Here is a 27553-nt window from a genome sequence, read left to right as displayed (position 1 = left end):
ACCATAGAACCCTCCAAGTTTATCATTAAGGAGGCTGAAGAAATGTTGCTTGTCACCAAAAACCCTCACAAACCTTCACAGATGCACAATTGAGAGCATCCAGTCGGACTGTATCACCACCTGGTACGACAACTGCACCGCCCACAACCACAGGGCTCTCCAGAGGGTGGTGCGTTCTGCACAACGCATCACCGGGGGCCTAGTACCTGCCCTCCAGGACACCTACAGCACGCAATGTCACAGGTAAGCCAAAAGATCGTCAAGAACAACAACCACCCGAGCCACTGCCTATTCACCCCACTACCATCCAGAAGGCGCGGTCAGTACAGGTACATCAAAGCTGGGACCGAGAGACTGAAAAACAGCTTCTTTCTCAAGGCCATCAGACTGCTAAACAGCCATCACTAACAGAGGCTGCTACCTACATAGACTTGAAATCATTGGCCACTTTAATAAATGAATCATTAGACACTTTAATAATGCCATTTTGTTTACATATCTTACTCATCTCATACACATATACTGTATTTTATACCATCTATTGCATCTTGCCTATGCTGCTCTGTCATTGCCCATCCATGTATTTATATATTCTTATTCCATTCCTTTACTTAGATTTGTGTGTGTTAGATATTAGATATTTATCCCAACTGCCATAATAATGGTCAAACAGTTTCAGAACATACTTTATTTATTTACAGAATGTAAACAAACAAGACATTAAATACAACAGAGTTGATTTAGTCACTTCTCTATACAGGGAGGAATGATTCTATTACAGTAGATTGAAGTAGGAAAATAGTTTGAAAATCAAATGACATTTCCTGCTCTCAGATGAGTGAATAAGGTGTAGAGCGCTCAAACCTGACAGACTTGTTCGCTGTAGTTTATAATTTTCAACCAATTATGTGGCAGACACATTGAAAAATGTAACAGCCTTAAATGTAGTGGTGTATTCTGTTACCTCAAACTAGGCCTGTGTTTGACATAACTATGGTGTATTTCTCAGTGACAACATGCGTATAACACAGAAATATGAATTTAGGACAAATGGCAGCATTATGATGAACATGAGACCCAAGGGAGGAAAGAAAAACATTCCGAAATGGAAAAGCCTATCTTTAAACCACATCTTAATTCAACAGGCAGTATATTAACATTATCTCTGCAATAAACTGTAGGCAACATTCTGGTATAAATAAATTAACATACACAATTGTAGAAAGAAAACAATACATTTGTGTTAACACTCATCTGAAGCCATGTTCCATTCTTGTCCGTTCATATTGAGTTTAGGCATCTGGGTGATCATTGACCAAACTGTCCAGTACCAAAACTTATCATGCACTCCCAATAAATGTTTATTAATATTACAGATAATAATAGATAAACTTTCTATGCATCTTACTCACACACCTACTCCTCAAATTTGGCCATAAAGCTGCTTCTCTGTGAGCTTGCAAAGGGAGTGTAATGTACTGCCTGTTGCTGACAGTGATTGTGAGAACAGGTGGTGCCCTCTAGTGGTTACTTGTCCCACAGGGCATTGGACATTCATCTCCTGGAAATACAGTAAGTATACTTGAGATGAATAAGGATGATTGTAGATTTTTGGAAAAGATAAAATTCCGGTCATTAACAAAAAAAGAGCCTTTGGATTACTCCAGAGCAGCAGCTTGAAAATATAAAGTGTCGATAGTTTTATGTTACAGGTTCAAGTGCAATAACTCAATGGTTGGGGCAAGGGCTCAGTGTTAGGAAAGGCTGACAGTGACATTGTCCTTGCCTTTCTCCACGTTAGAGTCTTTGTCTGTGGGGGCGGATGTCGTTCCTCTGGGAGAGGTTTGACCACTTGACTGTCCTGAGGCTTTGTTTGGGCCGTCTGCCGTGGACCCCGATTCAGGCTCTTGCTGTGAGGCTGTCGCTACAAAAGGAGAACAGAAATAACTATGCAATTGTAAGACACTTGATAACTGTAGTCAGTCAGATGGATTCAATATTCTTTAACTAATATCAATTCAACTTTGAATATGGCTGGTGCGTTACCTGATTGTGTGCAGGACTTCATGTGTTCTGGCCAGTGGGCTTGCTGGCAGGGATAGTCACAGTAGCTGGTGTTCCAGCAGCAGTAGAATATGGCCTCCTTCTTGCAGTTGGCACACCACTGCTTCTTCTTGGTCTCGTCTACTGCCTGTTGTTTCTCCACCTCCATCTGCTTCTTCACCTCCGCCATCAGTCGCTCCCTCTCCTGCTCCAGACTTTGCCTCATCTCCGCCATGGTTAACTCTGCACATGCACACACACAGACAATAACATAACCTTTTCTGTAGAATGTGATTACTTCACCCTCGTCAATGACATTCATTGTTATACTGACAGACAGTCCTTGACCCAGATTTGCCAAGGTCATCTGCAGTTTAAACTAGAGTAATGCAAAGGTCCTTACCTAGATTGTGCTTCATTTCTGACAGCTCCTGTTGATGAAGCCACTGCAGTTTTTCTATTTCAATTCTCAATCGTCTAATCTGTGTGGCAGAGACAAGGACATACACTCAGACTCCCCAGAGTCATACAGCTAACTATCATAGGCATGGTGGTATTCAGTCCCTCTGAGGGCAACCAGCAGATACCTACCTCTGCTAATGTGTTCCCTGAAGTGTTTTTGGAAAGGTCTGTATACAGCTCAGTCACAGTCCCTTTGATTGTATCCATTATCTGAGGGATAAAGGAGACCTGAAGCAAAAACTTTTCGGAAGTAAGCTTTATGCAATCTCTTTGAATGCAGACCCATCACACTCTTGAATACCCAAGAGGCCAATGACTATTCATACCTTAAATAAAAGATAGATTAAATATATATATTTTTTGTTATCTGCCATATGTAAAATTGTCCCCCAAAAGTGTGTATGCTTCAATAAGCCTTCCTCCAAACCATAATACTGATAGTGTACAGCCTTCAGCTTGCTTACTCTGGCCATCGATCCAAGCCTCGCATACTTACTTTATTAGTGTACTTCGCAATGTCAGCTGCTACGTCTGCTGATGCGGTGGGGATCTGGAAGTCCCCTGCCATGGAAGATGTGGTGGAGGGGCCACTACCAAATCCAGGGGCTGCTATCATGGCCACAGAGGGTGGGGTACTGGTCACCAGGGTAACAGACGACGTGGACGTACTGAGTGGAGGGTCTTTCTGCTGGACAGCTAGAGTAAACAACAAGAACCAAGACTAAATCAGTGACATGTTTAGACCCCCATTTTAACCTGTCTCTCCTCTCTGGGGAGGTTCCCGTTGCTTGGAAGGCAGCCATAGTTCGTCCATTATTTAAAGGGGAGATCAAGCTGACCCTAACTGTTATAGGCCCATTTCTATTTTGCCCTGTTTATCAAAAACTTGTCAATCAACTGACTGGCTTTCTTGATGTCTACAGTATTCTCCTGGTATGCAATCTGGTTTCTGCTCAGGTTATGGATGTGTCACTGCAACCTTAAAGGTCCTCAATGATGTCACCGTTGCCCTTGATTCCAATGTTGTGCTGCTATTTCTATTGACTTGCCCAAAGCTTTTGATACGGTAGACCATTCCATTCTTGTGGGTCTGGTTTGCGAACTACCTCTCTCAAAGAGTGCAGTGTATAAAGTCAGAAAATCTGCTGTCTCAGGCATAGCCTGTCACCAAGGGAGTACCCCAAGGATCAACCCTAGGCCCTACGCTCTTCTCAATTTACATCAACAACATAGCTCAGGCAGTAGGAAGCTCTCTCATCCATTTATATGCAGATGATAGTCTTATACTCAGCTGGCCCCTCACCAGAATTGGTGTTAAACACTCTACAACAAAGCTTAATTAGTGTCCAACAACTTTCTCTGCCTTTAATAACCTTGTCCTGAATACCTCCAAAACGAAGGTCATGTGATTTGGTAAAAAGAATGCCCCTTTCCCCATAGGTGTGATTACTACCTCTAAGGGTTTAGAGCTTGAGGTAGTCACCTCATACAAGTACTTGGGAGTATGGCTAGATGGTACACTGTCCTTCTCTCAGCACATGTCAAAGCTTCAGGCTAAAGTTAAATATTGACTTGGTTTCCTCTATCGTAATGGCTCCTCTTTCACCTCAACTGCCAAACTAACCCTGATTCAGATGACCATCCTACCCATGCTACATTACGGAGACGTAATTTATAGATCGGCAGGGAAGGGTGCTCTCGAGCGGCTAGATGTTCTTTACCATTTGGCCATCAGATTTGCCACCAATGCTCCTTATAGGACACATCACTTCACCCTATACTCCTCTGTAAACTGGTCATCTCTGTATACCCGTCGCAAGACCCACTGGTTGATGCTTATTTATAAAATCCTCTTAGGCCTCACTCCCCCCATCTGAGATATCTACTTCAGACCTCATCCTCCACATACAACACCCATTCTGCCAGTCACATTCTGTTAAAAGGTCCCGAAAGCACACACATTCCTGGGTTGCTCGTCCTTTCAGTTTGCTGCAGCTAGAGACTGGAATGAGAGTCAACAAACACTCAAACTGGACAGTTCTCTCTCAATCTCTTCATTCAATCATGGACACTCTTACTGACAGTTGTGGCTGCTTTGCGTGATGTATTGTTGTCTCTATCTTCTTGCCCTTTGTGCTTTTGTTTGTTCCCAATAATGTTTGTACCATGTTGTGCTGCTGCCATGTTCTGTTGCTACCATGTTGTTGTAATTTTCTGTTGCTACCATGTTGTGTTGTCATGTGTTGCTGCCAAGTTATGGTGTTGTCTTCTCTCTTTATGTGGTGTTGTCTCTTGTCGTGATGTGTTTTGTCCAATATTTTATTTATTTTTAATTATATTTTTAAAAAACGCCAATCTCCGTCCCCGCAGGTCTTTTGCCTTTGAGTAGGCAGTCATTGGAAATCATTTGTTCTTAAATGACTTGCCCAGTTAAATAAAGGTTCAATAACAATAAAACATCACAGCAATGTTTTTTAGGCCTGCAGTTGAACCTCAACTCGTTTTTTTGTTGTGTCCATTTTCTCTGTAGTGTGCTAATTTAATTTTCAACTAATACTGTGGTGTACCTTTGACAGATTGCCTGGTCTGGTACCGCGTGCTTTGGGAAGGTTGCTGAGGCAAGGATGAAGATGTTGCAGATGCTGGCGTTTGCGGCATTGTCTGTGGCTGGCCTGGTGATGCTGCCTGCAGCTGAGGCGTATCTGGTTGCTGATTCTGTTGCTGCCGCTGCACCTTCTGCATGTGCCACTTCTGGGAGGAAGTCTGGAACTTGTTGGTGGGGTTCCACACCACCGCCCGCTGCACCACCGGGACAGTCTCCCTGGGCAGCAGAGGGCGCTGTTTCTTCACTGCTGTGGTGGCAGAGGAGGATGTGATGGGGGCCATCGGTAGTGTGGCATTGGGGAGTGTGGTGGGGGCGATGGTGGTGGAAGAAGCAGTAGTGAAGGACACCATGTTTAGAGGAATGGCTAGTGGAGAATGTGATGAATCTTTCATACTGGGGGTTAAGAAATGGGCTGTGTTGTTTTGAGATGGAGTAAGTGAACTTGACAGGGCTTTACCTACAATGGAAAGAAAATATTAATAACAGCATCTGTTTTGGTTAAACTTTTTTCTCGCTTTCATATTTGATCAACTAGTGATAGAGAACAGGAGGACTCTCACCCTCTGTCTTATTGGCTGGTGGATTTTTGGTGGTGCGTGAATCTTTCCTATTCTTCTTCCTGTCTCTGCCCCCCTGGTCCTCCCCCAGGTCAATCACCAGCTCCCTCTCAGAGTCGGAGTCATCCATCACAGAGGGCTGCCTAGCCTCCTGCTTCACCTGGGGCTTCTCTCTGGATGCCGGGGACACTGGGGCTGCTTTTGCTTCCTCTGGGGGCTCTTTGTCCGAGTGTACACCCTGATTCTCTTTAGATGAGGATTCAGAGAGGGTAGATGATGCCCCCGCATCCCCCATGGTTACCATGGCAGTTGCTGGCCCCTTTGTTTTGACCTCATTTAGGCTGGGGGGTAGGGGGTCTTTGGATCCCCTCTTGGAAGGGTCCTTCTCGCCCTTGTCATTGGCCTTTGTGTGTTTGCCTGCCTTAGGTTTCTGTTCCTCGTCGCTGGCGTCACTGTCACTCGAATCTGATTTATCAGAGTCTTCTGAGTCGCTGTGTTCTACTCCCTTATACACATCCTCAGAGATCTCATCTATACCTGTACACAGCAGAGGGGAAATTGGGGTAAACGTATTACTTGGTTGTTTTCATACAAATGGACTAACTGAAAACAAAGTAGTTGACTGGTGCCGCTTTACTAGCGGTGTGGCGAGTTCACTCACCCAGCTGGGCCTTGCAGCTCTCAATGGTTTTGTCCAGGTTGAGCTGGAAGCGGCTCCTGATCTGTCTCTTGGGTGAGGTGAGGACTGGTGGGGTCCCCTGCTGTTGCTGCTGTACAGTCTCACTCAACTCCTTTAGGTCCATCTCGGCTTTGCTACGGTCTGACAGGCCAGCACACAATATCACAAACAATGTTATTGACTGGTTGAAATCCACTCCAATCACTAGACCAAGTAGGAATGCCTCAACACATGGTTAAGGTTTATGGATATGGTTTTGCTGTCATGAAGCCTTTCCGAGGTGTGCTAAAAAGGTGAGCTTTGAAGATGATTGTGGTGTGACTGAGGGCAGGTGTGTGGCAGCTCACCCAGGTTGAGGTTAAGGATGCTCCCTGTGAGAGTTGCTTTCTCCTGCTTGGGGACTAGAGCAGGACCCTGGGAGTGGAACGGTTTAGGGCTGTCATTGGCACCAGAGGCAGGACCAGGTCGAGTGGAAGCAGGTGATGCTGTGGAGAGTGCACAGATACAGTGAGGGGAAAAAAGTATTAGATCCCCTGCTGATTTCGTACATTTGCCAACTGACAAATAAATGATCTGTCTATAATTTTAATGGTAGGTTTATTTGAACAGTGAGAGACAGAATAACAACAAAACAATCCTGAAAAACGTTGTAAATTGATTTGCATTTTAATGAGGGAAATGAGAATTTGACCCCTCTGCAAAACATGACTTCGTACTTGGTGGCAAAACCCTTGTTGGCAATCAGAGGTCAGACGTTTCTTGTAGTTGGCCACCAGGTTTGCACACATCTCAGGAGGGATTTTGTCCCACTCCTCTTTGCAGATCTTCTCCAAGTCATTAAGGTTTTGAGGCTGACGTTTGGCAACTCGAACCTTCAGCTCCCTCCACAGATTTTCTATGGGATTAAGGTCTGGAGACTGGCTAGGCCACTCCAGGATCTTAATGTGCTTCTTCTTGAGCCACTCCTTTGTTGCCTTGGCCGTGTGTTTTGGGTCATTGTCATGCTGGAATACCCATCCACGACCCATTTTCAATGCCCTGGATGAGGGAAGGAGGTTCTCACCCAAGCTTTGACGGTACATGGCCCTGTCCATCGTCCCTTTGATGCTGTGAAGTTGTCCTGTCCCCTTAGCAGAACCCCCCCCAAAGCATAATGTTTCCACCTCCATGTTTGACGGTGGGGATGGTGTTCTTGGGGTCATAGGCAGTATTCCTCCTCCTCCAAACACGACGAGTTGAGTTGATGCCAAAGAGCTCCATTTTGGTCTCATCTGGCCACAACACTTTCACCCAGTTCTCCTCTGAATCATTCAGATGTTCATTGGCAAACTTCAGACGGGCATGTATATGTGCTTTCTTGAGCAGGCGGGCGTTGCAGGATTTCAGTCCTTCACGGCATAGTGTGTTACCAATTGTTTTCTTGGTGACTATGGTCCCAGCTGCCTTGAGATCATTGACAAGATCCTCCCGTGTAGTTCTGGGCTGATTCCTCATGATCAACTCCACGAGGTGAGATCTTGCATGGAGCCCCAGGCCAAGGGAGATTGACCGTTCTTTTGTGTTTCTTCCATTTGCAAATAATCACACCAACTGTTGTCACCTTCTCACCAAGCTGCTTGGCGATGGTCTTGTAGCCCATTCCAGCCCATTCCAGTCTACAATCTTGTCCCTGACATCCTTGAAGGGCTCTTTAGTCTTTGCCATGGTGGAGAGTTTGGAATCTGATTGATTGATTGCTTCTGTGGACAGGTGTCTTTTATACAGGTAACAAGCTGAGATTAAGAGTGCGCAGCTCGTTATCTGTATAAAAGACACCTGGGAGCCAGAAATCTTTCTGATTGAGGGGGTCAAATACTCATTTCCCTCATTAAAATGAAAATCAATTTAGAACATTTTTAACATGCGTTTTTCTGGATTTGGTTGTTATTTATACCGAAAACCAGAGTCTAGGTCACTGTTGACTGATCTCTTCAGTGGGTCATATGATTGAGTATAGTCTGGCCCAGGATTGGGAAGGTGAACGGAAAGGCTCTGGAGCAACGAACCGCCCTTGCTGTCTCTGCCTGGCCGGTTCCCCTCTTTCCACTGGGATTCTCTGCCTCTAACCCCATTACAGGGGCTGAGTCACTGGATTACTGGGGCTCTCTCATGCCGTCCCTGGAGGGGGTGCGTCACCTGAGTGGGTTGATGTGAACTTCCTGTCTGGGTTGGCGCCCCGGGTTGTGCCGTGGCGGAGATCTTTGTGGGCTATACTCGGCCTTGTCTCAGGATGGTAAGTTGGTGGTTGAAGATATCCCTCTAGTGGTGTGGGGGCTGTGCTTTGGCAAAGTGAGTGGGACTATATCCTTCCTGTTTGGCCCTGTCCGGGGGTGTCCTCGGATGGGGCCACAGCGTCTCCTGACCCCTCCTGTCTCAGCCTCCAGTATTTATGCTTCAGTAGTTTGTGTCGGGGGGCTAGGGTCAGTTTGTTATATCTGGAGTACTTCTCCTGTCCTATTCGGTGTCCTGTGTGAATTTAAGTGTGCTCTCTCTAATTCTCTCTCTCTCTTTCTTTCTCTCTCTCGGAGGACCTGAGCCCTAGGACCATGCCTCAGGACTACCTGACATGATGACTCCTTGCTGTCCCCAGTCCACCTGGCCGTGCTGCTGCTCCAATTTCAAATGTTCTGCCTTATTATTATTTGACCATGCTGGTCATTTATGAACATTTGAACATCTTGGCCATGTTCTGTTATAACCTCCACCCGGCACAGCCAGAAGAGGACTGGCCACCCCACATAGCCTGGTTCCTCTCTAGGTTTCTTCCTAGGTTTTGGCCTTTCTAGGGAGTTTTTCCTAGCCACCGTGCTTCTACACCTGCATTGCTTGCTGTTTGGGGTTTTAGGCTGGGTTTCTGTACAGCACTTTGAGATATCAGCTGATGAACGAAGGGCTATATAAATACATTAGATTTGATTTTGATTTGTTACAGGATATTTAATATTCCTCTAGGACTCCAGACTATCAGAGAGGCAGTGTGCAGTACCTACCTGTGCAGTCCATGGACTCCTCCCCAGCACTGTAGTGGCTGACTGGGGCTCTAACCGGGCCCTTGTCTGGTGTATCCTGCTCTCCATCAGAGCCTGTGTGAGCAGAGGAGTTGGTGCTCATGGGCGAGCGGGGCATATCTGTCAGGGAGATCCTCCGGCCTGTACTCCCTCCAACTCCACCCATGCCCCCGCCCCCGTCAGATAGCATGCTCCTGGCCAAGGGCATCTTGGGAGATGCCGTCATGTCAAAGTTGAACTTGATCTTCTCCTGCTTCTCGGGTCGGACCGAGCCAGACGAGGGGTTGGCAGGATCCAGCAGCATTTGGTACTGGTTATCAGGGGTGTAGGGTGTCCGGAAGGGGGCATAGTTGAACACTCCAAACTTCTTCCTCATGTTCTCCACGTAGACCTCCATCTCCTGCATGGCACTGTTGAAGATGCTCTTAGTCTTCTTCACAGAAAAGGGAATCTCCCTGGACATGAGGTAGCAGTTGTTTAAGGGGACCCACGCCCTGGAAGGTGAAGAATAATAATACAACGCAACAGCTGAATAGACACAGAGGATAGAGACGGAGAGCTGTGAAATACCAAATGTAATGATGAGTATAAGTGACATAGTTAAGTACCAAAAGTACCTGTCGTGCTGCCCGAAAAAACGAGCATCCACCTGCCCGTCTTTGTCCCGCAGTGCTTTGGCAGGCCAGAATGGAAACCCCTTCAGCTTGGCCCACACGAGAGGGTGAGGATTACTCTGAGCAAAGTAAACAGGTAGACTAGTTATCATATTCTGTAGCTCAGTTGGTAGAGCATGGCGCTTGTAACGCCAGGGTAGTGGGTTCGATTCCCGGGACCACCCATACGTAGAATGTATGCACACATGACTGTAAGTCGCTTTGGATAAAAGCGTCTGCTAAATGGCATATATTATTATTATTATTATATATTATTATACAGACCACATTCAGTATACACAAGGTACTACAATTCAAATGTATGACTTGTTTAGCACAAGCTTTGAACTCACGCATGGCTCACAGAACCAGTTGTCTCTCTTTTGGCAAGCTGACAGATAGCACTCCGGACAGACCTCAATCTCATTCATCTGAAAGAGAAGAATCATTGTACGTGGAAGAATAATCTCTTCTGAAGGCCTGAAAGAATCTTTGACCGCATACCCATACTTACCTCATGTTCACAGATTTTCACTATGACTTTAGCTGTGGCAGTGAGCTTATGATTGCCTAAAATAAGAAGGAAGGTCACAGTGAGTAATCATTACAAACCAGTTATTGATAACCAGTAAAAATCCATTGCAATCAAAACAGGGACACAGACCTCCATTATAAATTATGCAGTTGTGTAAAATCCATTTCACATCTGCCAAGAAAGCTTCAGTGCAGCCATACATTTTCTTTTTTGTATTCTGGAAAAATAAAACAGAAAAGGTCAGTGATCAACCACTGGTGAGGTTTGGGATTGTAGTTCTAACCTCAAAGAAAGAAGAGTACATTTTCTAACCTTCTCCAATGTACAGAGATCCATGGCGTGAAATATATACTCTGCGTAGTCTGGATGCTGTTCCAGAGATACTGGCTTTTGGAAGGGTTCAGTCTGGAGAAGAGACAAAAGAGACGTGCACAGTGAATTAACCTTCATATTCAAATTCCAAATAGGCCACACTTAGACCAAATCCTAACTTGAGACACACTCATAGCTAAAACTTTAATGTAAATATATAATTGCAATTAATTTAGGATTTAAGATTTCACTTGCATCTCAATTTAGGATTAAGCCTTCATTGCATGACCTCCACCACCACAACCCCTACAAACACTACCACCCCAGGACAGACAACAGCAACTAAAAACAGACACAAAAACACTCCAAACAGGAGGAAAATAACGGGGGAAATATGATTAGGTCTTTTTTTTGTGTTTGATTACCCAATTAAAAGCCTTTCTCTGCGTGGCGCCTGCATGGGGGGAGTGAGATGACGAGCGTGGTTGGTCCTGAAAAAGAGTAAGAGGGGCAACTGTATCCTCACCACAACACCGCTTTCCAAAATGGACCCTTGGTTCAATGGTTCCTTTGCTCTTTATGTCATTGTAAAGAAGAGGACTGGCTAAAAACAGGCTTGGGTGGTTTAGTGTTATTAGAACACACTTACTTATGGCTTACCATTTTGTAACCAGAACAGCAAAGGATACTTCAGACTTTGAGTATAGTAAATAAGTTCACAGTGTATTGGGGAAGGGGCAATGGACCTCACTGATGGAACACAAAATCAGGAGAAATCATTGAGCAGTCTTAAAATCAGATCATATAAACAAGCACACAACCATTCTATTGTGTTTGTGTGAAATAGTTCTGTTCACTCACATTGGAATTACACTGAGTGTACAAAATATTAGGAACACATTCCTAATATTGAGTTGCATGCCTCTTTGCCCTCAGAACAGCCTCAATTCATCGGGGCATGGACTACAAGGTGTCAAGTGTCCAACAGGGATGCTGGCCCATGTTCACTTCAATGCTTCCCACAGTTGTGTCAAGTTGGCTGGATGTCCTTTGGGTGGTGGGCAATTTTTTATAAACACAGGAATGTGTTGAGCGTGAAAAACCCAGGAGAGATGCAGTTCATGTCACACTCAAACTGGTGTGCCTGGCACCAACTACAATACCCTGTTCAAAAGCACAACAATCTTTTGTCTTGGCCATTCACCCTCAATGGCACACATACAAAATCCATGTGTCAGTTGTCTCAAGGCTTAAAAATCCTTCTTTAAACTGTCTCCTCCCCTTCATTTAAGCTGAAGTGGATATTATTTAACAGGTGACATCAATAAGGGATCATAACTTTCACCTGGATTTACCTGCAATTGAAAGTGCAGATGTTCCTAAAGTTTTGTACACTCAGTGTATATGAATTTTACTAATGCTGATCTCTCTATTCTTCAACAGTTCAATATCTACTGTCAAAACAATAAGTCAATAACAACAGTTAGAAAAGGTAGAAATAAGTATTTCTTCCATGACAATGTGGTGAGGGTAAAAGCAGAAGCACAAGCCTTTGGAATATGTGTCCTATATACAGTTGATTTAGAATGTTACTGATCAGTCAGTTGGAGGGAGGTCAGTGCACTTACACCTGGCTGTTTCATCTTCTGGAGTGAAAACTTTAGCAGGTAAGACAGCTGGTCTATTGTTAGCATCGTCATTGCTTTACTCTGAGTCTCTATGCACTCTGCAACTGTTATTTTCTGAAAGAAAAGAAATAATATTTTGTTAGCACGATGTTAGCTTCAAATGTATATTCCCATTTCAAAGGGTATTCCCAGTATCAAGCCTCATTTTACTACCTTGACCACATCTTATACCAACATGGTCAGAATTTCTTGTAACTCCAAGATTTTTCTCAACTCAGTAAATTCCATAAAATAGGGATGTCTGTCATCATGGTCCAGCCTCAAGCCCCTGCCTCCCATGCATTTTAAGGTTCTAAAGTTGTCTTCCTGGTAGACAACTGGTTTTCGGTCCCACCCACAAGCGAGTACCTCACATTCAGGGCAGAACCAGTCACCCTCGGGCTCTGCGGGTAGTTTTAGGCACTTGGCGTGGTACACCCTCGGGCAGAGCTCACAGCATAGCACCTGGCCCTCGCGGTGGCACAGCCAGCAGTAGAAGTCATTCCTGCCGTCCTGCGGCACAACATCAACAGGGTCTGTGGTGAGTGCTGGCTGCTTCACATAGTAAAAGGGACCATGTCTTAGTTCTGACTGAAATGCAGGCAAGAGAAAGAGAACGTTTGGGGTTTCAAAAATCAGGTGTGAGATTACATGAGCAGCATTGCAGACTTGAAAAAAAAACAAAAAAACAATTACAAATATGTTTTTCAAAAAAGACAATCTACATAGTAACTGTCCAAAACAGACTGCTTAGAACCCTGTATTGCGACATAAGGCATTAAAACATTGATTAATTGACCGTTCCTGGTATCAGACTGGAAGAGAATCATTACTGTAGATTATATTACAAATCCCCTTTCAAAGGTCAAGACAGTGAATAGGATACGTTTCAGAAACTAGCCTTTAGTATCGCATACAGATTGGATCTGATAAGCAGTCTGTGTTTTGGTCCACACCTGTTACTTTTTTTGCATTGAGACAAGCTTTGATCCATGGCTTTTAAGCCCAGGTTGCTATTGTAATTTACCATTTATAAAGATAAGTGCTAATCATTAATAGTCTCAGTGTGAGTGAGCAACAACCGAAGCATCACCAATCACTTGATTTCAGTAGGCAGAATTAGCAAAAACAAGCATTCAAACACATTAATGGAACAATTATTTAGATACATCTTATTACATTAGTATTAGGCCATATAGGCTTACTGTAACACTATAAGAAAAGATCAACCTCATGGTGTCAAACATAAAATAGTCCCATGGTATACCAAAAGACAACCGGAACAGAAAATGTTATACACAGGTTTTTTAGTAGGATATATTTCAGTGTAACAGAAACCCAGCAGCCTCTGAAAGCACAACAGTGTAAGTACAGAGGAGAGTGCAGGGGGAGGTCGCACCTGGTCTTTACTGCTGCTGACCGCTCCTGGTTTCTTCTTCTTTTTGACCGGACTGGGGGAGGTTTCAGCCGGGGAGTGACCATTAGACGAGTGAGGGGGGCTGGGCACCTTGCGTTTCTGGGCCGCCCGCTCCACTGACCCAGGGTCCGAAACTGCAGGGAGGGGGTCAAGTGTCAGGCAAGCCAACATGACAGATGTATTATTTCCCAGAAGAAAGTGCATGTTCTGGCCATAGAATAGTAGATGTTCATTGTTTTCATACAGTACAGAAGATAAAAACCGGTTACCATAGTGATAAGACATGACAGCGATATGAACAGAAGCAGCACATTAGCCTCCATCTTGTACCGTGTGTGATTCAGCTCTGTACCAGACACATACATACAGTAGCCTACACTCAACATGGGAGCAATTAAATAAAGCCTTTCAACACCCCCACATACTGCCTGTAGGCATAGGCATAGGCATAAATAGGTGAAAGTACAGCTCAGCTTTCAGTGTTTCTCACCTTTGGATCGTGTAGATATCTCCATCCCCTCTACTGCATCCGACTCAGTCTTCACCTCCTCCTCAGCCAAACTGGCAGAGAAAAGAGATGTACTATTAAAGCCCTATTATGACAATACCTACAGAAAGACTCCCAACATAAATCAATTCATCCAATGCCTTTTCACAGTTTGACTCGCACAATGTTTACACCAGACATTGCTTCATCTACAGTATGTTCAGTTTGCACATGGTTTCGCAACACCATCTACTAAGTAACAATCATAAATCACACTGTATAAAAGCATCTGCTGAAATACTTGTGTGTAAATGTGAAACCAAAGTCTCACAAATCTGATTTGTGTGGATCTAGTATCATTTTCAGAGGAAAGACAATCCTGTCTGGCTGTAAAGGTCTGCTTCAACACTGACCTACTCTCTCAGTCTCAGTACAATGGGGTTATTCTTAGAGTGAGAGTCCATTTGGCCCGGAGGCAAACTCTGTCTAAACCAATCCTGACTGGACACAGACACACACTGTTCGCTTTGGTGCAGAGGTATCATAAATCTACAGGCTATGGCCAGCAAGAGTCCCTCTCTTATTGGGAGAAGGACAATGTCTAGTAAAGCAGTGTTCTAATGTTCAGAGTTCCAGAGTGTGAAACTGACAGAATGTGATTAGGTTGAAGGTCAACAATCATCTGTCAGTGCCTCAGAACAATGTCCCAGGGATTAGATGTGCTTTTCTGGAGCCATGCATTTCATAACATGGAGTTGAATCCTATCTACGCATGAACTCAAACCAATAAATCATGCATTGATGTCAAAAGTGGATTTCTCAAATGGACAAATTACACACAGACACATGTACTGGAATTGACTGGGTATGGATGTTATGTAACTAACTATTATTAACTAACGGCCAAATGCGTTCTAGTTTCAAACTCAACATGGGGTCATTCCATATGATTTCAATTACTCTGATTGCACCTCTTTTGATTTGAACAAAACCTTCCATACATGTTTGCCCATGGTAGAAAGAGCCTTTTTGAACCTGAACACTAAAACATTCAGGAGCGAGAGGGGCTCAAAGAAGACCCATTTTGCATACCCCATTCTACCATGAGACATCCGTGTCTTCCCTAAAAAAGATAAACGTTTGAGTTTGATATAATTTGAAAGTTTACAAACAGGGTTGTGAAACTATTTTATGATTGAACATGTTTTTAAAAATGTTTTAAATAAAAACTAATTTTCAGCTTTAGCATCAATTACCCAAAAACAAACGTATGTGGACACCCCTTCTAATTAGTGGATTTGGCTATTTCAGCCACACCCATTGCTGACACATGTATAAAATCGAGCACGCCGCCATGCGATCTCCATAGACAAACATTGTCAGTAGAATGAACCGTACAGAAGTGACTTTCAACATGGCACCGTCATAGGATGCCTGTCTTTCCAACAAGTCAGTTTGTAAAATTTCTGCCTTGCTAGAGCTGCCCCAGTCAACTATAAGTGCTGTTACTGTGAAGTGGAAATGTCTAGGAGCAACAACAACTCAGCTGCAAAGTGGTAGGCCACACATGCTCACAGAACGGGACCGCAGAGTGCTGAAGCGCGTAAAAATCGATGCCAAGCGTCGGCTGGAGTGGTGTAAAACTCACCTCCATTGGACTGGAGCAGTGGAAATACATTCTCTGGAGTGATGAATCATGCTTCACCATCTGGCAATCCGACGGAGAAATCTGGGTTTGGCAGATGCCAGGAGAACGCTACCTGCCCGAATGCAGTGCCAACTTTAAAGTTTGCTGGAGGAGGAATAATGGTCTGGGGCTGTTTTTCATGGTTCGGGCCCCTTAGTTCCAATGAAGGGAAATCTTAACACTAGAGCATACAATTACATTATTGACGATTCTGTGCCTCCAATGTCTTGCCAACAGTTTGGGGAAGGACCTTCCTGTTTCAGCATGACAATTCCCGTGCACAAAGCGAGGTCAATACAGAAAAGGTTTGTCGAGATCGGTGTGGAAGAACTTGACTGATCTGCACAGACCATCTAAACCCCATCAAACACCTTTGGGATGAATTGGAACACTGACTGCGAGCCAGGCCTAATCGCCCAACATCAGTGCCCAACCTCACTAATACCTTTGGCTAAATAGAAGCAAGTCCCCACAGCAATGTTCCAACATCTAATGGAAAGCCTTCCCAGAAGAGTGGAGGCTGTTATAGCAGCAAAGGGGGGACCAACTCCATATTAATGGACCTGATTTTGGAATGAGATGTCGGGATGCAGGGGTCTGAAGGGATAGATCCACTATTTCTATGGTTGAAATGACACTCACCCTGCATTAAAGAAAATGCTATGTCTCAACCAATGGTGGGCAGAACAAACACTTCAGATAATGTAAAATAGGGTTTCAAATTTTGAGTTTATGCCTTTTTAGATAAATGTTAAAGCTTAAAAAAATAACAATTGTTTAAACACTTTTTCAATAAATCATAGAATAGTTTGACAAACCTGTTGGTAATCTAAAAATGATATCACACTCAACTGTTCGCATCAGTCATGAATCCTGAGCCCACAACCATTGGGCCCCAATACCTACTGAGACAGGTCAAGGCTAAACTGAGGCCAGGGGCAATGGAGAACCATCAGCTCTAAAACTGCATGGTGACTACAATGCCATAGTCATTTCCCTCTAAAATGGGACTACCCCAGTCTCATGCGTTTTATATCCCTCAAGTCAAGAGAGAAGCAACTTAAACATTACTGTTTCATTGTCTTGAACAAACACAGCCCCAGCCCTATGGACACATCATTTAAATGCACACTTCCTTGAATTTAAAAAAGGTACTTTCTTGTGGGAAAGCCACTGCTTCATAAGAAAACGGTCAAACAGGTTTTACGCAGTATCAGCTCAACATGAACATCCTTGTTTCTTCAGACACCAATGTGTCGATACCCTTGTTTCAGACACACACAAAAATTACGCCACGGCACAAGCTACTGTCTCACAGCTCAGATGGGTTCAATTTCACCAGATTTTTATTTAGCTCTTGGAGAGAGCGCATAATTAGAATGCGAAAGTGTGGGATACAAAGAAAGCAGCTCCCTGTTAGAGAAGCAAATGTAGCCCCTTTTCCACCATTTCTTTATCAGCCCTCTCTGTCTCTCTCTCCTCCATCTCGGGGGCAGAAAATTACAGAGACAGAGCAGAGCACTGGCTTTACTGGCCTCCACCTCTGATAAAGGCTTTCAGCACAGACAGAGTCTGCCTCAGCAACATCCCCTTCTCATCCGGTCAGATACGCAGAGCAAGAGACAGTGAAAACACACTAAACCAATGCCTCAAACACCCTTCTTGTAATTAAAACATTTCCGAAAATACATTATTTTCATTAATATAGTGATATAATCCCTCCCACACCCTCTCTGACAGAACACCCATGCTTCAATGTAGGAAATTGACAGCATACCTTTTTTCTCTCTTTACGCACAGAATACAGATTCTTCAGCCTTTTTTAATTGTTATTCTTTCTTATTTGTATTTTTTTGAGGCCGGTGGGGGATGAGGCAAAGATTGGTGCAGAATTTCCCAGAAGGGCCTTGCTCTCCCTGCTGCTCTCTCTGCGATTGTCAATCTTTAACCTCAGCTGTGGACTGCCGATTGGTTTGAGCGCCACACGGAGGTGCCTGATTGGGCGCCTGGCTCAGAGTGCCACACAGGCTCTCTTCTCCCCTATCTCCTCAGACACAGTGCTGCAATGCAGAGAGGATTTCTCATCACTATCACAAAACCTCTGGAACCAAGTCCCTCACTCCCTCAAAGCCCATAGTCCTCACTGGTTGTGTGCATTTTCTAAAACATGGGGGATGCAGTTACACAGGCAAAAAGGGAGCGTATCAGATTCCCTCCAATCTCACTCCACAGTTATGAGGCAGTGTGTGTGGCGTCCATTTTGAAGACATTCCCTCATTGCCTGCCTGCTGAGAACACTGCACACACAGCTCCAGTCGAGACGAGCTGCTGTAGAGATCACACACAGCTTACCAGTAGACCGGCTCACAGGAATGCAGGAAGGGCCTTACACTGAGCACAAAGACAGGGCTGAAAATGTCACAGGCCTCAAAATCAAAATGGTCGGCTATGGTTAAGACTGGAGAACATGCTGCCAACACCCTTTTCTTCCCAGTCCAACACTTTCCTACTGACTTTTCTTCTGGACCTTTACAATGTGTCTATACTTGTAACCAACAGTGGTATTGCTATTACTTATTTTATTCTGCCAGTGCCTCTTTGAACCATACTTTCTATTTGTAGTTAAATAAATACTAATGCTGCCATTAAAAAGATTATGATATGGAGAACAAATCTGAATGACATGAAGGTCGTTAGAAAAGGTCAGACAACACAGGTGCGGTGAATAAAAGCAAAAGTGGCAGCATGAATTGGTTTTCTTGTTTGGACCATTATTACAAAGCACAGTTGGTCGTAGCTCTAGAAAACCCTTCTCTCCGTAGGGTTTTCAGCTGTTAGCTTCACCCACTGCTGGCCACTACAATTCTGACGCCGTATTAGAAACATCAATAATCATTGCTTGCTAAGTGGTTTTCGAAAACATACGGCCCTTATCTTTCATATCAGTGATAAAGCATCTTTCAAATAAAAAAGATACACTTACTGTAACGTTATCAGATTTTCACAGATCCATACACTGTGTGCCTCCAGTTGACTAACTACACTTCCTCTCCAGTTATGCTGACACACAGATGCACGGTAGATAGCTATTTAGCACAGGTGGTCACCTTTGTTTTCTGTCGGTCTTCCTTAAAAAGCCCTGTAACATGGCGAAATGGCCGTGTGGGAATACTAATAAAAGGTGTGTATTAATTGAACCTTTTGTGTTTAGAAAAGTATTTCTCGCTGATATGAAATATATGTTTCTTATGTTTCCAAAACAACTGTTATACCTGACCTTGCTGTAAAAGTTAACAAAAGTCCGCCAAGAAGATGATACATTGATCAATGGGCGCTAAAGGTACTTAGCGTCTATCAATGGGTTAAGTAGGTGGCAGCACCTCAAATCCTCACACCAGACAGGAATTAATGAGATTATGGGAATTACCAAAGACCATTCACAAAAAGGGACTGGATGAAAAGGTTTGCTCTCCATTCAATTCATTAAGAAGAACCATTGTACGGTAAAAAGTCATGTGTTTTGACTCCATGAATTAGAGGCAATTGGCGTTACATGCCAGAAATAAAGGAATAATATGATAGTTTGCATGGTTGTTGACAAAACATCTGCCGACATACAGCGTTGGTCTATGTGTGTGAATTATATGAGTTCCACTACAGAATTAAATATTCTTATATCCTTCTTGGGATAATGATATTTTTATGTCCAAGGTTGTCTGAAACAGCCCTGCTTCCGTTCGTCAGGCTTCACATGATATCACCCAGAGTGCCAAGAGCCAAGGCACAGAAAGGGGAAGCTCTCTGAAATGGCTGCCACTCACAGCAAAGAGAAAGCAGTGAACTGAAAAAGACCATTAGGCAGATTTTCTCACCAGATACTAAACCTTTGAGGAATATAATCTAACATTCAGAGAGATTTTAGTTAGTTGTTCAATATAGAAATCCCGTTCAATAATTAAACATGCTAAAACCTGTAGATATAAACAGTAGTCTGGAAAAAGACTGTACAGCCATGAGAATATGCCTTTTTAATAGTTGCTCTTGTAAAGATAAAGATTGCTTTCCTGCTTAAAAGGGCATATGATTAAAAGCAGTGCCCTGCTCTAATACCACTAAGGCCTAAATCATTCTTGCTGTGCTGTCATTGCTGAGCTGTCTCTTTACCATCTGTTAAATCCACTGGGATCCCATCTTGAATGTTACAGCTCTCACCTCCCCACACCTTCCATTTTGACTGTACAGGCCTGTGACAGTCATAAACCCTTACGACCTGACAGCCAAGCCAAACAGATCAATCCTGTTCCTTATTCCAACAGGAATATATTCCTCTTGCCATGCTATATTCTGTAAAAAGGTAGTAAAACAGGCTGACCCGTATGTGATCAGAGACATAACCAGCAGAGGCAGCCTGCTGTGCTGTACTCTGCTCTCCTGCCAGGCTCCACTACTGTGCTGTGGGGACTCTTCCCCCTCTCTCCCTGAGACAAACCTATATTCCCAAGGCACAGAACATACACAGTAGCTGGTAGCTTATTAAAGTGAAATAATGAAAAGCAAGCTTACCTCTGTGGATGCATGGCTAAAAAACACAGTGTTTTATGTCAATGCTTATTAAAACATGGAGGACAGCCCTCTGTCCTCACCCTGCTCAGAGCACAGCCACGGCTCTCCAGGCTGGCCGATCGGCTGCTAGGATAGATACCAAGCTGTGAGTGGCCTGCTCTCACTGGCAGGATGTAAGGCTGCAGCTGATTGGCTGGGGCATTTCCTGACTGCTAATCTTTTGTTCTGCACAGGCAGGCAGGAGAAGCGTTGTGGACAGAGGGAGAAACAAGGCCCAAATCACAAAATAAACCATTTCACAGCACAGAACTTCCAATAAAACCACATGGTGCTGCAATCCGTGCTTGACCCGTCTATATCACAAGGACATTTGGTTGTATTTCACAAATTCCAGCAACAGGGGCATGAATACTGGAAAGGCCCAAGGCCACATGTTTCAGAAAAGGCCTGTTTCATAGATCCCACCCGCAAGCTAAAATCCTCCGCAGTGAAAAAGTGTTGCACAAATACATGAGAGCAAACAAACAGTGAGACAGTCAGTGAGGTCGATCTGCAAAGTTTCCTCCTCTTGTAACTGAGATGAACTTGTCCAAAAGCCAACTGAACATCAACACATTACATAACAGTGCAAACAGAGAAAAAAAATGTAGATGACTTACTATTTTGAAGACAGAAGTTAACACCAAGTTCTTATACGCCATCCCATTCTAAAGTGGTCACATAAACATATACTTTTTATGAACAGATAAGTGATGATTTTATCTAATAAAATAAATACATAATTGCAGGAACTTTTTATGTGATGCTATGGGTATTTACCAATTATGTTTCTTTGGCAAGTCTGACTAATCAGGTTTTCAAACCTGTACAGTAGGCCAATACTCCAATGTTATTACCTCACTAACACAATACTATAATTGTGGTTTGTCTGCTTTCCTAAGGGACATTTTCTTTAAAGAAACAGACTAAACTGTGGCCTATTTTTTTTCTTTACCTTTATTTAACTAGGCAAGTCACTTAAGAACACATTCTTATTTACAATGTCGGCCTACTCCGGCCAAACCCAGACGAAGCTGGGCCAATTGTAAACTGCCCTATGGACCTCCCAATCACAGCGAGATGTGATACAGCTGGGATTCAAACCAGGGACTGTAGTGATGCAATGCCTTAGACTGCTGTGTCACTCGGGAGCCTATAGCAGAAAGGAGAAATCAAATGAAATTAAATGTTTAAATGTAGGGTATTCCTCTCTGCAGTTTGACAATGTACAGTAGTGCCTAGGTCCCTGTGCCGATAACATTTCATTTTTGCCCTCATCGGTACACTGAATGGCACATTGCATTTGTTGAAACTACACAGGGTACCAGTTTATTCACCGTGAGACATTTTGCCTCGTCCCTTTTGCCTAAATAGACAGCTCCATTGTTCATTGTTGGCACTTTGTAGACCATGGACTGTAAAACATATTATATATATATAATGTGTATCAGATGTATCACATCTGGCTGTGATACATATATATATATATACATACATACATACACACACTGCTCAAAAAAATAAAGGGAACACTTAAACAACACAATGTAACTCCAAGCCAATCACACTTCTGTGAAATCAAACTGTCTACTTAGGAAGCAACACTGATTGACAATAAATTTCACATGCTGTTGTGCAAATGGAATAGACAACAGGTGGAAATGATAGGCAATTAGCAAGACACCCCCAATAAAGGAGTGGTTCTGCAGGTGGTGACCACAGACCACTTCTCAGTTCCTATGCTTCCTGGCTGATGTTTTGGTCACTTTTGAATGCTGGCGGTGCATTCACTCTAGTGGTAGCATGAGACAGAGTCTACAACCCACACAAGTGGCTCAGGTAGTGCAGCTCATCCAGGATGGCACATCAATGCGAGCTGTGGCAAGAAGGTTTTCTGTGTCTGTCAGTGTAGTGTCTAGAGCATGGAGGCGCTACCAGGAGACAGGCCAGTACATCAGGAGACGTGGAGGAGGCCGTAGGAGGGCAACAACCCAGCAGCAGGACCACTACCTCCGCCTTTGTGCAAGGAGGAGCACTGCCAGAGCCCTGCAAAATGACCTCCAGCAGGCCACAAATGTGCATGTGTCTGCTCAAACGGTCAGAAACAGACTCCATGAGGGTGGTATGAGGGACTGACATCCACAGGTGCTTACAGCCCAACACCGTGCAGGACGTTTGGCATTTGCCAGAGAACACCAAGATTGGCAAATTCACCACTGGCGCCCTGTGCTCTTCACAGATGAAAGCAGGTTCACACTGAGCACATGTGACAGACGTGACAGAGTCTGGAGACGCCGTGGAGAATGTTCTGCTGCCTGCAACATCCTCCAGCATGACCGGTTTGGCGGTGGGTCAGTCATGGTGTGGGGTGGCATTTCTTTGGGGGGCCGCACAGCCCTCCATGTGCTCGCCAGAGGTAGCCTGACTGCCATTAGGTACCGAGATGAGATCCTCAGACCCCTTGTGAGACCATATGCTGGTGCGGTTGGCCCTGGGTTCCTCCTAATGCAAGACAATGCTAGACCTCATGTGGCTGGAGTGTGTCAGCAGTTCCTGCAAGATGAAGGCATTGATGCTATAGACTGGCCCGCCCGTTCTCTAGACTTGAATCCAATTGAGCACATCTGGGCCATCATGTCTCGCTCCATCCACCAACGCCACGTTGCACCACAGACTGTCAGGAGCATGCCCAGGTGTTGTAGGGAGGTCATACAGGCACGTGGAGGCCACACACACTACTGAGACTCATTTAGACTTGTTTTAAGGACATTACATCAAAGTTGGATCCAACTGTAGTATGGTTTTCCACTTTGATTTTGAGTGTGACTCCAAATCCAGACCTCCATGGGTTGATAAATTTGATTTCCATTGATAATTTGTGTGATTTTGTTGTCAGCACATTCAACAATGTAAAGAAAAAAGTATTTAATAAGAATATTTCATTCATTCAGATCTAGGATGTGTTATTTTAGTGTTCTCTTTATTTTTTGAGCAGTGTATATATATTAATAGGTGTAGCCAAGAGCTGTAGTTCTGCCGAACCTGAAAGAGAACAGTGACCTCTTGTGGAGCCAAATGTGAAAGGGCATTGCATGATGTCACCCCTCCCTGACCTCTTAGCGAGTTGCAACTGAAAAATGCATTTCCATTAAAAGTCCTACTTCTTTGAAACGACAAAGGCTATTAACAATTTAGTCAGCTGTATATATATTATAAGTCAAACGTTTGGACACACCTACTACTTCAAGGGTTTTTCTTAATTTGTACTATTTTCTATGTTGTAGAATAATAGTGAAGACATCAAAACTATTAAATAACACATATGGAATCATGTAGTAACCAAACAAGTGTTCAACAAACCAAAATATATTTCATGAGATTATTCAAGTCTTAGCATTCTCTCAACCAGCTTCATGAGGTAGTCACCTGGAATACATTTCAATTAACAGGTGTGTCTTGTTCAAAGCAAAATAGTGTAATTTCTTTCCTTCTTAACATATTTCAGCCAATCAGTTGTGTTGTGACAAGGTAGGGGTGGAATACAGAAGAAAGCCTTATTTGGTAAAAGACCAAGTCCATATTAAGGCAAGAACAGCTCAAATTAACAAAGAGAAACCACAATCCATCATTACTTAGACAGGAAGGTCAGTCAATGTGGAAAATGTCAAGAACTTTTCAGGTTTCTTCAAGTGCAGTCGCAAAAACCATCAAGAACTATGATGAAACTGGCTCTAATGAGGAAAGGAAGACCCAGCGTTACCTCTGCTGCAGAGGACAATTTCATTAGCGTTAACTGCACCTCAGATTGCATCCTAAATAAATGACTCACAGAGTTCAAGTAACAGACACATCTCAACATCAACTGTTCAGAGGAGACTGCGTGAATCAGGCCTTCACGGTCGAATTGCTGCAAAGAAACCACAACTTTTTTATTTAACCTTTATTCAACTAGGCAAGCCATCTAAGAACAGATAATTATTTACTGCAGTGATGCGCCATCCCATCTGGTTTGTGCTTAGTGGGACTATCATTTGTTTTTCAACAGGACAAAGACCCAACACACCTACAGGCTGTGTAAGGGCTATTTGACCAAGAGGAGAGGGATGGAGTGCTGCATCAGATGACCTGGCCTCCACAATCACCCGACCTCAACCCAATTGAGATGGTTTGGGATGAGTTGGACCGCAGAGTGAAAGAAAAGCAGCCAACAAGTGCTAGGCATATGTGGGTACTCCTTCAAGACTGTTGGAAAACTATTCCAGGTGAAGCTGGTTGAGAGAATGAAGAGTGTGCACAGCTGTCATCAAGGCAAAGGGTGGCTACTTTGAAGAATATAAAATATTATTAGATTTGTTTAACACATTTTTGGTTACTACCTGATCCTATATGTCTCATTTCATAGGTTTGATGTCTTCTACAATGTAGAAAATAGTAAAAAATCAAGAAAAACCCTTGAATGAGTAGATGTGTCCAATCTTTTGACTGGGACAGTATATAAACTCAGCAAAAAGAAACGTCCCTTTTTTAGGACCCTGTCTTTCAAAGATAATTCGTAAAAATCCAAATAACTTCACAGATCTTCATCGTAAAGAGTTTAAACACTGTTTCCCATGCTTCAATTAACCATAAACAATTAATGAACATGCACCTGTGGAACGGTCATTAAGACACTAACAGCTTGCAGACGGTAGACAATAAGATCACGGTTATGAAAACTTAGGACACTAAAGAGGCCTTTCTACTGACTCTAGAAAACACCAAAAGAAAGATGCCAAGGGTCCCTGATCATCTGCGTGAACGTGCCTTAGGCATACTGCAAGGAGGCATGAGGACTGCAGATGTGGCCAGGGCAATAGATTTTAATGTCCGTACTGTGAGATGCCTAAGACAGCGCTACACGGACAGCTGATCATGCTCACAGTGGCAGACCATGTGTAACAACACCTGCACAGGATCAGTACATCCGAAAATCACACTTGCAGGACAGGTACAGGATGGCAACAACAACTGCCCGAGTTACACCAGAAACGCACAATCTCTCCATCAGTGCTCAGACTGCCTACAATAGGCTGAGAGAGGCTGGACTGAGGGCTTGTAGGCCTGTTGTAAGGCAGGTCCTCATCAGACATCACCGGCAACAACGTCACCTATGGGCACAAACCCACCGTTGCTGGACCAGACAGGACTGGCAAAAAGTGCTCTTCACTGATGAGTTGCGGTTTTGTCTAACCATGGGTGATGGTCGGATTCGCGTTTATCGTCAAAGGAATGACCGTTACACAGAGGCCTGTACTCTGGAGCGGGATCGATTTGGAGGTGGAGGGTCCGTCATGGTCTGGGGCGGTGTGTCACAGTATCATCAGACTGAGCTTGTTGTCATTGCAGGCAATTTCAACTCTGTGCGTTACAGGGAAGACAGCCTCCTCCCTCATGTGGCACCCTTCTTGCAAGCTCATCATGACATGACCCTCCAGCATGACAATGCTACCAGCCATACTGCTCGTTCTGTGCGTGATTTCCTGCAAGACAGGAATGTTGTGTTCTGCCATGGCCAGCGAAGAGCCCTGATCTCAATCCCATTGAGCAAGTCTGAAAATATCTGTGAACTTGCAGGTGCCTTGGTGGAAGAGTCGGTAACATCTCACAGCAAGAACTGGCAAATCTGGTGCAGTCCATGAGGAGGAGATGCACTGCAGTACTTAATGCAGCTGGTGGCCACACCAGATACTGACTTACTTTTGACCCACCCTTGGTCAGGGACACATTATTCAATTTCTGTTAGTCACATGTCTATGGAACTTGTTCAGTTTATGTCTCTGTTGTTGAATCTTATGTTCATACAAATATTTACACATGTTGAGTTTGCTGAAAATAAACGCAGTTGACAGTGAGAGGACGTTTCTTTTTTTGCTGAATATATATATATATATATATATATATATATATATATATATATATATATACACACACACACACACGTGGATATCTAGCCACACTAGGCCAAGCTAATTAGTTCAAGTGGTAACGTTAGCAGTAGGCTAATTGCCAGGTAAAAAATAATTAACTGAAATCTTACTTGGCCAGTTATGAGAATAATTAAACTGCTGAAAAAGCTTTTCATAAGTATCGCTGGCGATATGAAAAAAATACTCACCAAAAGTCTCACTTGAAATTAGACTGGGCTATGCCTACTATTCGACCAACATTTGAATATAATTTGAACTAGCCTAGGCAACCGATAGTTCATGGGCGCTAGATCTGCACTATGCTATGGGCTGTCTGAGCTAGATTTCACATGCACACTGTAAAGAATTGCTATTTTCTTATGCAAGTGATCAGCCTACTGCTAAATACATGGCTACAACTCACAGTAAAGCCTGTGGGGTCCCCTACAGGATAACTCACGCACACACACCCATAACTGCTAGGCCAGCGCACACACCAAATTTCCCCCTTTAGCTGAACATTGTGTGACGGCGGGATTCTAGAGTGACGGACGGCCCAGCTGAGCCAATGCAAGAAGACTACCTCCAGTGTGAACCAATCCGAAGAATCGAACTTCCAGGATCAACCTACTTTCTGTTTTGTATAAATTGTATTGTACCGGTTCACTCTTTCTCTTTTCCTGCTGTTCTGTGCGAGCGAATGGGAGAGCTGTATTTACGTGTACCAGATATTCTCACTCGGAATAAACTGTCGCTTGTCGTACAATTTTAACACCTTGTCTGAATCGATCCTTAACCGGCTCACCCTTCTAATATCTTTTTATCAACAGAACTAATAATTCGATATTAAACTGT

At 43.7% G+C, this 27553-nt stretch overlaps 1 protein-coding gene across 8 annotated transcripts; it reads right to left on the bottom strand.

Annotated features, from left to right (window-relative positions):
- Positions 1–673: 673 nt before the first annotated feature.
- On the bottom strand, positions 674–27048 carry LOC118388386 (protein kinase C-binding protein 1-like). Of its 8 annotated transcripts, XM_035777416.2 has the most exons (23): positions 21534–21687; positions 21374–21421; positions 20795–20939; positions 14468–14538; positions 13960–14111; positions 12930–13151; positions 12522–12635; positions 11319–11384; positions 10894–10986; positions 10711–10798; positions 10561–10616; positions 10400–10477; positions 10011–10126; positions 9376–9887; positions 6694–6831; positions 6329–6487; positions 5671–6204; positions 5073–5567; positions 3002–3201; positions 2635–2715; positions 2447–2525; positions 2047–2286; positions 674–1924 (listed from the first exon to the last, which is right to left on the bottom strand). In XM_035777416.2, the coding sequence occupies exons 4-23, from the start codon at positions 14490–14492 to the stop codon at positions 1755–1757; spliced, it is 3618 nt and encodes a 1205-aa protein (XP_035633309.1). In that variant the 5' UTR covers positions 14493–14538; positions 20795–20939; positions 21374–21421; positions 21534–21687; the 3' UTR covers positions 674–1754. The 8 variants fall into 8 exon arrangements, with proteins under 8 accessions (XP_035633309.1, XP_035633308.1, XP_035633310.1 ...); XM_035777415.2 differs by lacking the exon at positions 20795–20939; XM_035777417.2 differs by lacking the exons at positions 20795–20939; positions 21374–21421; positions 21534–21687 and adding an exon at positions 26908–27048.
- Between the last annotated feature and the right edge of the window lie 505 nt (positions 27049–27553).

Source organism: Oncorhynchus keta, chromosome 10 (genome assembly GCF_023373465.1).
Source record: "Oncorhynchus keta strain PuntledgeMale-10-30-2019 chromosome 10, Oket_V2, whole genome shotgun sequence".
In the NCBI taxonomy this organism is placed as follows: domain Eukaryota; kingdom Metazoa; phylum Chordata; class Actinopteri; order Salmoniformes; family Salmonidae; genus Oncorhynchus; species Oncorhynchus keta.
This window is presented reverse-complemented; position numbering and strand designations above follow the sequence as displayed.